The 15333-nt window shown below is 37.4% G+C and overlaps 1 protein-coding gene across 1 annotated transcript in view; it reads left to right on the plus strand.

Annotated features, from left to right (window-relative positions):
- The window catches only part of MAP7 (microtubule associated protein 7), a gene marked incomplete at its 5' end in the record, with an annotated part of 96650 nt that overhangs the window by 53868 nt on the left and 27449 nt on the right, over positions 1-15333 (plus strand). Inside the window, 5 exons of the mRNA XM_084202324.1 lie at positions 2013-2090; positions 10029-10192; positions 10944-11055; positions 11951-12037; positions 14354-14464. Coding sequence (XP_084058450.1) covers positions 2013-2090; positions 10029-10192; positions 10944-11055; positions 11951-12037; positions 14354-14464 — 552 coding nt within the window. The remainder of the gene's footprint in view (positions 1-2012; positions 2091-10028; positions 10193-10943; positions 11056-11950; positions 12038-14353; positions 14465-15333) is intronic.

Here is a 15333-nt window from a genome sequence, read left to right on the forward strand (position 1 = left end):
AAAATGTGCATTATTCCACAAGCGCTAATTACTCATGCCACAGAAATTCATGTTTTGTGAACCTTGTGTGCCAGTCTCCAGAGAGATGGAATATTATTACCCTTTTGACCTGTGTCTGCATGCTGAAGGGACTGCGTGTGAGTCAACACGCTGCTGAACATCAGCCAAATGCAGATGTACACCCTGCAGTGGGCAAATCTCTGCCGTGCCATGGCTGAGCACAGTGTCATAAATGGCAGCACTATGGGCTGGTCAGCCAGCATTAAAGTTTTGACCTGCAACTGGGTGACGGATTACCTTTGCCTTTGCTGGTGACTTTTTCACTTGTTGTGCCCTTCGTGGGGGCTGTCGTGTTTGAAGGTTCTCCCTGCCAGCTGTGCAGTGGGTTTGCTCCTTGCAGCTATTACTTTGCATTGCTATTAACACTCTTAATTGGGGCTCTAGTCTGACAGTTGTTGAGATAATAGTTTTTCCCTGATTAGAGTACAAGAGTAATTAAAGTGTGCTAGCTGTTGGTTCACCCAAGAAATCCTGTCATTCTTATGCAGAAACTTCTGTTAGAGGATGAAATGCACGTTTGTTTTTTTTTATCTAATTCAAATATCTATTCAAAATTAGTCTAGCACAGCCTCACTTCAGGGACTTACTTTGCAAATATCTTTAACCTCAGTTTTATGACCCATTGTATTGTTTGCTAACTAACTTTTTTCATAGGTATGCAGCCTATACACAAGTAGGCTGACTCTACATGTTTTTACAAGTTGATTACGTGTGTATTCACACCGAATAGTGAAAAGGCTCTGTTGTCTTGTGTTCTTTCCTGATGACAGTATTCGAATAGCTCTTTATCTTAAAATACTTAAAAACTGAGTTCCCCTCAATACCAAAATAAATCAGACCATTTATTTATACTCAGAAATCTTTTTGATTTTTCTGTGGGTTTTTTGTTTATTGTGTTCTTATGCAAAGCAGACTTTTTCCGTGCTACTGAAAAAAAACCCCATAAAATAAAGAGCTTTCCAGGTTTAACAGAACAGGCTGAGTAGGAAATCAGTTTTGGCAGCATGCTGAGATGAATTGCTAACTTGGATTTTGTTCCCTTTGTCTGGAACGGCTCCATTGCTGAGACTGGAAGTTGGATGCTAGCTGTTCAGCACTTTGTTGTCTTCCAGAACCATCATTGAGCAAGTGATGTTTTCCAACCAAACCTGCATTTTTAAAGTCAGACCTGGGCTCTGACACAGATCTTTCATGTTATCCTCAGTCTTACTGCTGTGATCCAAGCAGCCAGTTGCAGATAGCTGTGAAGTACTCTTGGAGATAAATTTCAATCTACAGTGGTTAAAGCTCTCATCTTACTTGACTCGTGTCATGCCAGTCCATGCATGTGATGCCTCACTGCCTTTAGTATATTTGCCAGAGTTTTTTACATATGTGCACACAAACATCTTTTGAGATCAATATCATGCTTTTTCCAGAGGCTCAGCCAGAACTGCTTTAGAACTACTCAGCCAGAGCAGTGTTTTGGTTCAGCCTGTTTTGCTTGGGTGCTGAGGTTCTTGTGTCATGATATAGGGCTTATTGGGCCTATCAAGGGGCAATATCAAGGGAAAGACAAAGCTTGATTATAATAGCCTTTCCTGGGGATGCATTTTGGAGAGACATTGTGGAATAATAAACAGTATTTTTTCAAAATGCTCTCTAGAAGTCAAGTTGTTTTAGGCTTGGAAATAAAATAAAGCTTCTTTCTTGCCTTCCACAAGCAGTAGTCTTGCTGGATATTTGCAGTCACATCTTAGTCTATTCTTTGGAAGTATTTTACATCTTAAAGAACAGGAATGCATTCTAATTATCAGTTTTCTGAGTTTTTTTAAGTAAGATGGATTTCTCAAAACATTTTCTATTTTGACAGAATAATTAGAGTTGTTTAACAGATACTTTCCTTTAAGTTTGGGTTTGGCAGTATTTGATTTTATGCTATGTGCCTAATACTCCTCTTTCTCCATTTACAGATCATCCAACAGTACTAAAGGTTGATGACAGGCAGCGACTTGCCAGAGAACGGAGAGAAGAGAGAGAAAAACAGCTAGGTAAGGCCCTCTCTGGTTTTTGTTTGTTTCTACGGGACTATCATGTGCATGCAGCAGTATTGCCAACTTACTTTTAGGGGCAGCCAGCAAAATGATAGTGCTAGATTTGCAATAGTGTCATCTCAGATATGCTACTATGTCTTTAAATCTTTTAGTTCATCAGTACTGTATCTCTCACCTGTTCTATGAATGTGAATTCTGAAATCATGCAAGGGAGCTTAGCTGATGTAAGTGGAATTTTGAAGTTTTAGAATGTTTTACCCAAGTAAGGTTAAAATGCTGAATACCGTAAAATAAAATTGCAGAATATGTTGCCAATGTATGGTTTGAATTTTTTAATGTAGACTTGGGGTACTTTTTTCAGGTCAAACCTTTAGTAGGTATCAAATAGGTGTGCTCAGTGTCTCATGTCACCTATGTCTGCATAAGTATAACACAGTTTGAGTGAATAGTGAAGGCTGCCTAACAAGTGACTTGGGCAGTGTACAGAGTATGATGGTGAGAGAATTAAAAATCATGTGAAGCCAAACTGGTGGCTTTCTGAACAATGTTTGTGTTTGGCTGCCACAAAGTTCTGTGGTAATTGGCAGGTTAGGAAATACAAGTATTTCCTCTTTTTTTTTAATACGTTTACTCTGATTTCTTTCAATGCTGAATTGTTTGAAGGGCTTGAGAAACAGAAGTTATTTCCCATTTCTAACTTCTGAAAGTTTACTGAACTATATTTTAACTCCAGCCAGAATTATGCTGCTTCTTCTAACCTGAAGAGCCATCATTAATTGTCACCTAGGTCTTGATAGCATTTATATCCTCACTTCTTTACAGCACCTTATAACATTGCAGTAGCCATGCATGAATCACTAGGATTGTTTTGGAGGGGAAAAGCAAAGCTTTAGTTTTGGCTTGTTCAAGGAGTAACATGACAGGATATTTCATAATCCCTGAAAAGCTGCTCCTTGAGTTGAGGTTGATGGTATGTGTAGGCTTAGTTTCTTCAGGTTTCAGAGCAGATGGATGTTACTGGCCTATTTTAATTAATTACTCACAGATGATGGTTCCATGTCTTGAATTTCTTGTTTTCTCAGGTTTTATCCTAGTACAATAACAATGCTTTAGTTAAATGCAAGAGAAAGATGCTTTCTTTGAATTTAACTCAACTCTGATTTTTCTAGCTATTGATAAATGTGTTATTTATTACTAGAAGGACATGACTTCTGTTGAGAAATATTTTGTGTGACGTATTTTAAAAGCAACATCAAACCAACATCAGGAGGTTTTGTAAATTGATGTGGAATCCTTCATTTCCACATGGGAGAGTTTTGCATGTCCCTGTGATGTATGAGTGTATTGTGTGTTGTTGCTTGGAGAATTATTTTGAACTAACAAGAAAATTGAAAGTCGCATTGTACTTTCATCTGTACATTTGTCTGCTATGATTTAGGAGCTGTCCCTTGAAATTTTTGTTCCAGTACAGCAGAGCAATGATTTTTACAGCAACATGTAACTTTGTTTTCTTTTTTTTTTTTTTTGTTTTAGTGCATTTAGTGCAGATCCTAGATAATCAGTCACTCATGTCATGTGAACCACAGCAAAGAAATTCCTAAGCTGTCTCTCTTAAACATTAAGTTGTATAATATTGTTACATAAATGTGTCTTGCTAAAAATTAGAGTTGGATTTTGTTAATACTGGGACATCAGCCATGCAACAGTAAAGCAACTGAAAGAAGGAATTTTAATTTTTTTTCAATAGAATTAGGTTGGATTTAAACTTAATTCCTTTCCTTTTGATTCAGGGGATCTATCAGGTTTAGCAAAGACTTCTTTTTATACAGAAGTTGAGAATTTCAGTCCTACCTCAAATGAAATTATTCTTTGCTCTAAAAAAAAGGAGAGGAAAGGGTTCAAATCTCTAGGTATAGAGCTGGTAGTAATTTTGTTTTGTACTTTCAGCAACTTGAACTCCTGGAGGTCAGAAAAATTAAGTTTTTGACCCTTCTGTTAAGAACATGTGGAGTACCAGTTTAATAAGAATTATGTTTATTGGGCAATATTCTGATATTAAAGAATAGTTGATTTAATACCATTTTTCTATCCCCTTTTTTACTCTCAAGTTCTTATTTTTTTCAAGTTCCGCTGTGCTGTAATAGGTTTGGCTTTCCTGTGGTGGATTGGCATGTGTTCTGAACTCCTGAGGATTTGCTTGCACCTGGAAATAGTATTTTAGCAGACTTAGACTACTTAGCACATTTGGGTGTCTAAGTCTTGTTTTTAATGAGTGCTTAGAGAGTAGGAAATGCTAGCATTTTTGTTGTCTGAATATATATATATATATAGCACATATATGTGTTGGGACTGTTGGTATCTGCTGTTTCTTGAGGATCATGTTGAGCCATCTAAAAGCTTCTACAAAAAATGCCCTTTTCACCTTTAGTATAGTCATGTTTTGTTTCAGAATCTTCTTTTGGTAACATAGATGCACAGGGACACAATCAGCAAATCACACTATCCAGAAAAAGTGATTGTTTTAGTTCCTTCACTGTAGGAAAGGCATTGCTTTTGAAATGCCATCCCAACACTTCTAAAATATTAATTCTTTGGCTTTTTTCTGTGCAGTCCCTTTTACATGACAAAAGTTGTAACAATTTCATGGAGGGTTTTCTGCTTCAATCTTTTTAGTCTCCTGACCATTTGGTAATGTGTGTTTTGCTGATATCACATTCAGGCCTTAAAGGATTATTAGGGTGATCTTGATTTTTTTAAAGTAATGCTTCCAGAGCTGTCACTTGCTCTTTAGTAACCATGTTTTCATTTTTGTGCTTTTTCCACTAGTGCTCTTTCCCATAGCACCTGTGCATGAAAGTTAACATCTGTCCTTTAAAATAAAGATATCAGATCTCTCTATGTGAGACTAGCCCTCTTGAATTGTGCAAAATGGGAACCCCAAGAGAGGCAGTGGTAGGTCAAATGGCTCTGTTCCTGGAGGCCAGAGCAAAGGGAACTATCACGCTCTGTCTCCAGCTTGGCACTTACATGTGTCAGGCTGAGCAGCTGTGTTCGGGCACTGAATGTTGAGACAAACATGTTGGAACTGACTTTTTATGAAGGCAACCATGGTAGATGGCTTGCTCAAACTGGAAAACATTACTGAAAATTGCTGCTTTTTCAGCATGTGGATTTTACCATCAGCAGGGCAGATAAAGGTATCTGTACTGCCAAACTAACAGTGTTGAAGAGCATTCCCTGATGCTAAAACTTAATTGTTCTTACTATAAAGCTGTTACAATGGATCCTGGCAGGGTGTTGGCTCCAGCCAATTAGCTATCTACTTGCCGATTCCCAGACAAGGTTTGGGAATCGGCAGGGAAATTCCGTGGGCTTTTCTGAATGTGCAGATTAAGTGCAGTCCCCATTCAGGAGGGTAGAAGTTTAGTAACAGAGGTGAAAGTTGTTCCATGCCAGTTAGTTTCTGGTTCTTCCCTAATTGGAAAGCACAGACCTGGTCCTCCCTAACTAGAAAGAAAAATCAAAATATGTTTTTCAACAGGGAAAATAACTGGGATTTTAAAATGGGTTTCATTCTGGTAACCTTAGTAGACTGGCAAAGAGGAAGAATTTTCTTGTTATTACTTAGCAGTATCTTGGTCTCTGATTCCTGAGAAAACTGAGTCTCCCTTCTGTGCATGTTTTATCTATGCTAATCCTGCTTGAAGACTGATCTTTTTTTAATCAGAATTATGATCCTGACAAGGACACCTGGTTCATTTAGTTCCTGGTGTTGGGAACAAAAGATGGTAATACTGCTTTTTGACTTAGCGCACTTCCTTAAATAAAGAGTGATTAATCTTAGTTTTTAGAATGTGTCTGAGTTTCAAGTTGGCTAAATTCATTAAATTCTTAATACGTACAATACATAAGCACCAAAGTAGTATTTTAAACATCACAGAAAATGATCACTGGGATAATTATAACATTATATAAAAACTACAATTTTTTTCTGTGAGTAAATTCCTTCTGGCCTGTTTTTTTCCCTGGCACTTGAGGGCAGAACTTTTTCCAACAGAAAGAAGCCTCACAGAGACTGGGAATCATTGACCCTAGCATATGAATAATTTTGGGATCTCCTTGGTGAATTTGAATGTCAAAAGGGTTTATAAGACAAGAGAACAATTTTTAGGGAGACTAGTTTAAAAACTTATGTGATAAATGTCCCTTGGAGCATGGTTACTGGGGAAAGGTTGGCTTAGAGAATCTCACATTAACTTCACCTTTAATTACAGCTCTGAAGTTAACCTTCTAATTTGTTCAGTCAGCCACTTCTTTGTAATGTCCCCATTTTTAGGTATGGTTAAAGCATCACTGATCCATTTTACTGCTAATGCAGCAATCAGAGTCTCAGTGCAGAGCTGGCAGTGAGCAAAGGTGAAGGAGCAGTCAGAGGAGAAAGCTCTTGCTGAGGTCAGTGCTGCAAAGTTAGAAAAGATAAAGGCTGGAAAGCATGACAAAGACTGTAGGATTTTGGCTCAGGTGAGCTGTCCATCTGAGGTGGATTCAAAAGCAGTCTGAGAAAGCATGGTGCTAGACTGATCTGCCTTTGTGTAGGCAGTAAACCAAAAGAAAAATAACTGAAGAGACAGAAAAAGAGGATCTGGGGGCACATTCTTTGCTTCACAGAGATAAACAGAAAATAAAGGTTTTGACACTTAGTGCATGCTCTTCCTTCCCTCACTGCTGAAAACCCCTGCAAAGAATAGTTCTAGTATGTGTGGTTGGGGAAAGAAACTACGAAGTCATTTCCAAGAAAGAAATATGCATGGTTTGTAGCTAACATCTTCCACATTACATTAGCTAATTCCAGTGTAAAATTAATTGGTTTCAAGTCTTATGTGTCTCTTTATATTGCGGTGTCTCTTTCTTGATTGACCTTGTTTTCTCTACCGTTATTCACTTCAGAAGTGTCAGAAACACAGCCTTAATTATGTTGCTTTGTAATCTAATCCAGCATTCTAGTTTGCAAACAAGCAGAAGGTATTCAATAGCATGTCTAGGGCTCAATTTCTAAATCCTGTTTTTATGCTCTAATTTTGTGTCCTTGTATCACATGACTGTGTTCAAATGTATTGATTGTACTAAGGGATGGAATAGAAAATGGATCCGGCTGTGACTTTTGTTTGTACTTTCCAGCTTTAATGTAATTGTTCCAATGGAATTTAAGTTTCAGCATGCAGGTGCCATCTGAATGGTGACCAGACTTTCCTTGGATGAATCTTCCTCATTGTCATACAATGTGAGATATTACAAGGGAGAAGAAGGATCATGAACCTGTTAATGCTCAGACCTGAGAAAATGTTTTTTTGTTGGACCATACCCCCAGCGGAGTTCTTTGTTGGCTCAGCACCAGGCAGAGCTCTTGGCACAGTTTCTGGAGACGACATTATAGAAGTTGGTATTCTTCCCTGCCACATCCTCAAATTGGCTGCTCTTTCAGGTTGATGAGACCTTTTAGAGATATCTTCAGTTTCCTGTAGGTTCATCTGCTGATTCCTTCTATCAGCAAGGCATTTGATGCTGTGCTTCTAGAAGCATGCCTGTGTATCCAGAATAGAGCTTAATATATTTTTTAAAATATTTTTTGTTAGAGCAGAGGTCTAAAGAGTAAGCCTTTTAGTCTGCAAGACAATTTTTTCATATCTGTTTGGGGTGGCAGGAAAATGTTTCTGAAAATACATAAATAGGGACATAAGAATGAAAGAAAAATATTCTAAACTTCTTATTTTTCCTGAAGATATCCTTATATATCTAAGGGCACTAACTTACGTCACTGTATATTCCTACCTTATAGGTGACAAAAACTGAGCCCTTAAGTTCGTAGAAAAATGTCAGTATTGCATGCAGGAAGAAGTGTAAACAAAGCAGATGTTTTCCTTTGATTCTCTAATAAGATAAAATGCAGGAATTGAAAATTGAAAAAATTTGAAAGTAGTTAAGATTATATCTCTATCTGTGAAAAAAGTTAAATTAATGAAAATAGATATTACACTTGTTTCAGCAAACAGATATATCATAAATCATACTTTCATGTACTTGTTAAATACTTGGTCCAAGCATAATATTAGTAACTTCCTCATGTTAGCAGGCGGGTACATATTTTCTTCTGTCTTTTGCCTGTAGCCTAAAGGTGGAAAGATGTAGCTTTTTGTTTGTTTTGAATCAGATCTATTATTTTTGTTAAAAGTTATTCCAGCCGAACACGTCCAGTTGCCTAATGCTTGTTTCTGTTATTGAGCTGTCTTGCTGTATCACAAAAGTGTGATTTTTATCACCCCTTCTTGGAGAAGCAGAAGGCTGAAGATACGTGTTCTGTCCAGAGGTCCAGCATTTTGATTGTTGTACCAGAACTAAGAATGTACATAAATATCTTTTTAGCCTCTCTTCTTGAATTTAGTCTTAAAAGTTCAAATGTCCTATTTTCATTACTTTTTCTAAACAACATGACAGACTGAATCCTATGGAAATCACCATGAACAGTGTCTCAAGAAAGTTTAACCATTTACATTAATAAAAGCAAGAACAAATAGTCTCCATGTCTTTTATAGGCAAATTGATATTCCAGTGACATCAGTTAAGAAACCTGTTGAGGTTTTGTTGGTTTTTTTTTCTTTTCATAATTTATTAATTTTCAGTAGACCACCAAAGAGCTTTTTTGTGCTGGGTTGCCATTGTAAGCATATTCCAGGCACAAAAGAGCCAGCTCATCACAGGATGCGTGGAAGTCTTGTGGCTCAGAGCAGCAGTTTGTTTTGATATGATCAATAGAGTCTGTACATAAGTGACTATTCATTAAAAGCTGACATGCCTACAGCAAGCTGGATTTCATGAGCTATATGTAATTAGGCTTCTTAGATGCTATTAGCTCCTTCAGAGATAATGGATTTTTCAAATCTTCTGCAAAAGGGTTTGATTGAGTTCCAGTTTTGAACAACTACATTGTTTGGGTTACTTAGTGTGTTCAGGGTCTAGGTAACAGGATGTATGCACTGAGTTTGGGGGTTTTTTTGTGGTAGGTTGGTTTGCTTTGGTTGGATTTTGGTTTTTTTAATTAGATTTTATACCACTGTAGTGAAAGGATTCTGTAAGAGTCTAGAGCATTTCCTATGTGATGGTAGCACTGACTTAGACTGCAAACATATGATGTTGTATAAGGGAACAATCTAGTTCCACTATGGGTCCGAAAGCTTTTAGTGCACCACTGGGGAGAGATCCAGAGTATCCTACATCAATGGTTTCTTGTGGACTGCAGTCTGAGCCTGCATTCTACAAAATTCATGAAAATTTGGACCCTGATAGGGAGAAAAATTGGTCCTGTGTAGGGCTTCTTGATTAGCTCTTCTGAAACATGTTGCTTGAAGCTGTGTGTAAGTGGAATTATGTGGCAGATTAATGTTTACCTTTAGACTTCTTTGGTGGGTAGATTCCTTCCTTCTGTTGGTCCAGGTGCTAGAATTGTTATCCCAGCCACTTCTATCATAAGAGATCTGTATTGATCAATAAAGGTGAAAGTTATGATAATTTCACCTTCTCTTTTTTTGTCTTTTTTTTTCAGTAAAATATTACAAAGAATTAGCATGGTTTATGTAACAGAAGTTTGTTCACATGCATCTGACTTCAGTATTTAGGCATTTTAAGCTGGCAAAAAATCCTTTCTTCCGTGAAGAAATTGTCTGCTCAAATAACTGTTGGTAGTTCATAATAAGTAAATTGAGAGTAGATAAAATCAGTGTGTGACCAGGGTACATTTTAATACATGAGGAGAGATAAGGATATTATCTATGTCTGAAGAGAGTTCAAAAGGCTTTCCATTTACCTTGGTTATTTGAAATGTATTAAAGACTTCATTACATAAAGCAAGTTAATACTTTTATTTCTCATTTTTTTTCACAGCTGCAAGAGAATCTGTCTGGCTAGAAAGAGAAGAGAGAGCACGGCAACATTATGAGAGGCACCTAGAGGAACGCAGAAAGAAGCTGGAAGAGCAGAGACTAAAGGAAGAGAGAAGGCGAGCGGCCGTAGAGGAAAAACGAAGGCAGAAACTAGAAGAAGAGAAGGTAAGAATGAATGTCATGAAACAGCTTTTCAACTTCTCTTGCCCTAAGATACAGTACTATCAATCCTTTTCTCTAAGAGCTGATGTAGAGAATGCAACATGAACCATGGTCAGTATGACAGAGTGTATGGAAGGATTTTAAGCCTTACTTGCACACATACTGCTTGTGTTATGAATCAAATGCAGTGAAGCTGAGCATGCCTGGGTTATTGTGTATGTCACTGTGCAAACTCATGCAGAAAAACAGTTTGGGTCAAGTTTGTTTGGTTATCTGTTAATTCTTAGCCATTCAGTTTAAGGGTAGTTAAATATAAGTTGCCCTAAGAAAACCTTTTCAGAAATGAGTGTGCATTGAAATATGCTCTTGGCTGATTTGTCTCCCAGTTAAAGTGGGAAGTATGGGCAGTGTGATCCTATGTAAGCCACCTCATCCTTGTGGGTGTTGTGTTTCCTATCTCTCCCACTCTTCTGGTATTTAGTAGATGGGAAGTAGCACTAGGGCATGTTTGTGTAGTGGCAGGGCCACATAAACAGATCCTACCTTTTCAAAATTTCATTTAACATGCTAACTTATTTATGGCTTATTTGCTGCTTAACTTGTTCTAGTCTGTGTGTCTTGAGTAGGCAGCATGAAAGCTTAAACACCTAAGATGCCTACTTGGTTTTGTCCATGTGATGGAGGGGGTTGCAGGGTTTGATAAGAAAATAAAGAGCCCAGTAGTGTCCAAATGTGTTATCCTGTTGTACTCAAGGAACGACATGAAGCTGTTGTACGTCGCACAATTGAAAGAAGCCAGAAGCCAAAACAAAGGCAAAACAGGTGGTCCTGGGGAGGAGCACTGCACAACCGCATTAATAACACAGGTAAAGAGGGAGGCTTGCTTTGCTTGCCAGTTTCCCTTCCCCACCAGTCAACTGGAATTTGCATTTCTTCTTCTGAAAGGAAGGATGTTTCAGTGTATGTTAGTTTGAATTCTTTTCTCTTGGTCCTGTTATTGCTAGCAGTGGCATGTTTGTGACATTCTTGTGTAGCAAAAAGGTAACAAGGAGAAAGAAATCGGAACAAAAGTTGCAGCTTGTTTTGAGAGTTGACTTATTCTGTAACTACCTTGCTATAGCTTCTTGCTCCTGCTGCTTTGCTGTTGTTTGTGTGTGTATACGTGGGTGTGCTTGTGCTGTGTCAATCTTGTGATATGAGCTACTGTGGCAAATGCTGGCTTTGTGCCTCTAAAAGTAGGTCTGGTGGAAATGACCAAATACCAATAACCAAATATGAGATGAAAGTAGACACAAGGAAGGAAAATTGTTCTTTGTAATAAGAGATCAGTGCTATGTACTGAAATTTGGGGAAATAGAAGTCCCTTTTCTTCCCCTAAAGATTGGCAAATTAGGTTTAAGTGAATTTTAGCTGTATGCTTTTCCGCCCAAATATCCTCTAACTTAATCTGCCAGTGATTAATGTGTATATCACCTGTTCAATATGAATCAAGTCTCCCAAAAGAGAACTTTTCCTTTACTTCTTTTGACAGGAAGTGATCCTTTAAGTTCTTTTCTTCCTATTCTTATTTCTATGTGTCTAGCCTCTCATCAGGGGAGGAAAAAAAGTTGAGAAAAGAATGCTCTGAAATCTTTCTCATATATAATTTCAATAAACAGTTATTTTTCATAAAAGGTTACTTTTTTGCTTAACTTTGTATAACTTATTTGATTTTTTATTTTATTTTCTGTGAAAAATCATTGTCTTGCATTCTGTCCCTAGGTTATTATTTTGAATCATCATTCACCTTTCTCGATTTAGCAGGCCTGGAGCACCACTTCAAATCTCTGGGTGGTGCTAGAAAACCTGGTACATAATGCTGTGGTTTGTTATTCCTTCACCTGTAGCTAGTTCTCAGGAAGTGAGATCATCAGTAACTAAACCACCCTCATGTAGTTGCAATGCATGCTTAACACCATGCTGATAGATTAGAACTGTTGTTAGTACCAGATTTTTCATTATTATTTATTTTTCTGGTGGAGAGTTACTGCTGGCTGACTCTAAAGATTTGGCACAATTCACTGAAATGAAGCATAATATTCTATCTGCTGGAATTCAAGGAGAGCAAATTTGAATATTTTGTTCTTTTCTAAAACCCTTTTGGCATACTGCATGTAGGATTTACAATTTTGCACATGAACGCAGACACATAACCAGCTGCGTTGGCTGTTTAGTTGCTCATGGGTATTTTAATTCCTTTATTTTGGTTTCTTTTTCGGTTTTTTTGGATAAAGAAAGCAATTTTCCAGGCAATAGATTCCATTTGGCCTATTCTACATTTATAGGATTCGTATTGCCAACACTTGTATGCAAATCCTTATGCTGAATGTCATTCACTTAAATAAGGTTCATTGACACGAGAAATGTTGTCATGCCTAACGACAGAGGGGATTTTCAATATTGTCATTTGTCATCTTCAGAAAGCCAGTTTGTTCAGTACATCCTTTCTACCAAATGTAGAAGCTTTACGGCTATACTGATACACTGTAGTATCTCAGTGGCAGATTATACATGAGATCAAGATCCCCATCCCATTCCCACAAATATTCCTGTTCTCAGGAATCCTGAACATCATGTGTCCAGTAGTGACTTGCACAGGGCATTCTCCAGTTTACCCCATAGATCAATTTGGGATCATTTTGACAGCCTACAGATGTCTTTTTCTTAGTTATAATATTTCGCTTTCTCCTTTTTAAAACACATTTCTGAGTTTTATTCCCCTTCCAGTATCCAGTCTGCCAGTTCTATGCCCTTACCAGGTCATTCTAACATTAAAGGTAGCAAATAATCACATGGGGTAGGGAGGATCTTTCTTCAGTCCAACAAGTTATAGTGGATCCGATATAGTTCATAGATCTGGGGACAATTAAGGTGTTTTTCATAGACTCTATTTCTATGAATTTTTTTGTACACAGTGAATATAGTTTAATCTATTGGAACAGAACAGGTAATACAATCTTAATACACTTGTCATAAATAAACAGTGGCAAATAATATTTCAGCAGCAGCAGCCTTAATGCTGTCATTGTCCTGAGTTTGTATCTGCTTTGCAAACAGTGTGGGGACACATTTTTGCACACACAGACTATGAATCAGCAAGCCTCATTGCATTTCAGTATGGTTGAGTGCTTTGCTGAGTCGTGCTGAGGGTCAGTACATGCTAAAATGTAAGCAAAAGCAGAATTGATTCTCACAGTATCTTTTTGGATCTCAGATTTGCAGATAAAAATTTGCAATGGGGAATGTGTAGTCAAAACACAGAGCTTGGAGCTCTTTTTGTTTGGGGTGTTTTTTGAGAGAGAGAAAAGAAGGGACACAGCAAACTTCCTGTGGCACACATGTGCCCAAAGTGTGTGCAGCCTCTATGGAAGTAACCATGACCCCTCAGCAGGATGCAGATGCTGACTGCAGCAGTTGTACAAATGATCTAATATCGCTCTAAAATGTAGAGAAACTGAAATCAAATTATAAATTTTTTCTGTTATGTATGCCAAGTAGGTGCATTACAAGTACTTTCCACAGAGGCTGATTTTTTTATATCTGCTAAGGTGTGTGCTGAGCTGGATTTTCAGCACTCGGAAAGTAACTCTGGCGGGTGGTTTAGCACTTATACATAACTGTGGGATTTTTAATTAAATCCTTGAATTTCTTTGGTGCTTACCCTCACTTCCTTTGTGCACTAGTCTTCCCCTAATCTTTCAGCATGGCATTGTCACAATATTGACCATCTGCCTAGTAACAGTGCCCTGTCACCTTTTATTCAGATGGCAGGGTGGTTTCTTAGTGAATAACTTCGTGTTTCCAAGTATCTTGGTCCTTCCATGAAACTTTCTATTGTAACTTGTGGGCAAATATTTTCTGACAATATTGAAAGTCTTTAGATTGCAACCCACTGCGTGATAATTCTGTGTAAAACAGAATATTTTACACATTTGAAACTTAAATTGTGTTGTGCCCAGTCTTTGAGTCACCTGTACAACGTCTACTGAGAAATCCATTCTATTTTGGAAGTTCTTGTGGTAGAGCAGGAATGACCTAGTCCTGTTTTCCTCCTCCCACTAGTGAGCTAGGAACTTGCACTATTGCATGTGGGCTGTCAATTAGCATTATCTCCATTTGTTTTAGATCGAGACAGGCGGTCTGTTTCAACAATGAACCTTTCGAAACATGTTGATCCAGTCATAAACAAGCGGCTCTCCTCCTCATCTGCAACATTACTAAATTCTCCAGACAGAGGTACAGTTTTGAAGAAAAAAGCATTAAAAGAGCAGCAAGAAAGAATGTTCTATACTGATGTATTACTTTGCACATAAAACAAGCTTCTGAAGTCATTTTCTTTACTTCATCTAAGTGGTAGTAGAAAGACTTCAAATGTGACAAGTAAATGGTTGAACATTTTTTCCTGTGAGAACAAATAATTCTTGTTTTTTAAAGCAAAGAGAACTTACCTAAACAATCCTACTTTAGCAAATGATAAAAGCAGTGCTTCTGTCAGGTTTTTAGTAAATGAGGTACAACTATTGAAAGAATACATCACTCCATAGTGCATGCAATCATGTGTGACCTTTTATTTGCATTAGACCATTTTGTCATTATTTTGTTTTCCTTTCTTTTTCGGTAATAGCTCTTGAATGTCTAAGAACATGTTGCATGAAGCTTTCAAGCAGTTACTTTATTACATTTTCTGATTTTATTACCATTTTGGTTATTTTTATGGAAGAGGTATGGGTGTTTTTCATATTGTCTGTTTATTGTCTTTTTGTGTCCAGTTGTTTCTCTGAGATTGCTTCATTTCAGTGTACATTTTTGGTGTTTACAAGTCTGAAAAAAGGCAAACCATCAAGCTTTTAAAAATTAACATCGCTGAATTGCTGCTGTTCTGAGGACTTACGAGATTGAAGCATTGAGCTTAAAAGTTTTATAAAAGAATGTCTCTTGTGTAACTTGTGCAAAGAGCTTTACAGTAAAGTACTTGGTAGGAATTTTTTGGTCCTCTACTGAGTTCTGTCCCATTTCAGTCCATAAAATTATTTTTCAAAAAAATTTTTAAGTGGACTTTCAGTTGCATTGTTTGGTTGATGTCATTATCTGTGTGTCTTAACTAT

The sequence above is a fragment of the Fringilla coelebs genome (assembly GCF_963513975.1).
Source record: "Fringilla coelebs genome assembly, chromosome: 3".
In the NCBI taxonomy this organism is placed as follows: domain Eukaryota; kingdom Metazoa; phylum Chordata; class Aves; order Passeriformes; family Fringillidae; genus Fringilla; species Fringilla coelebs.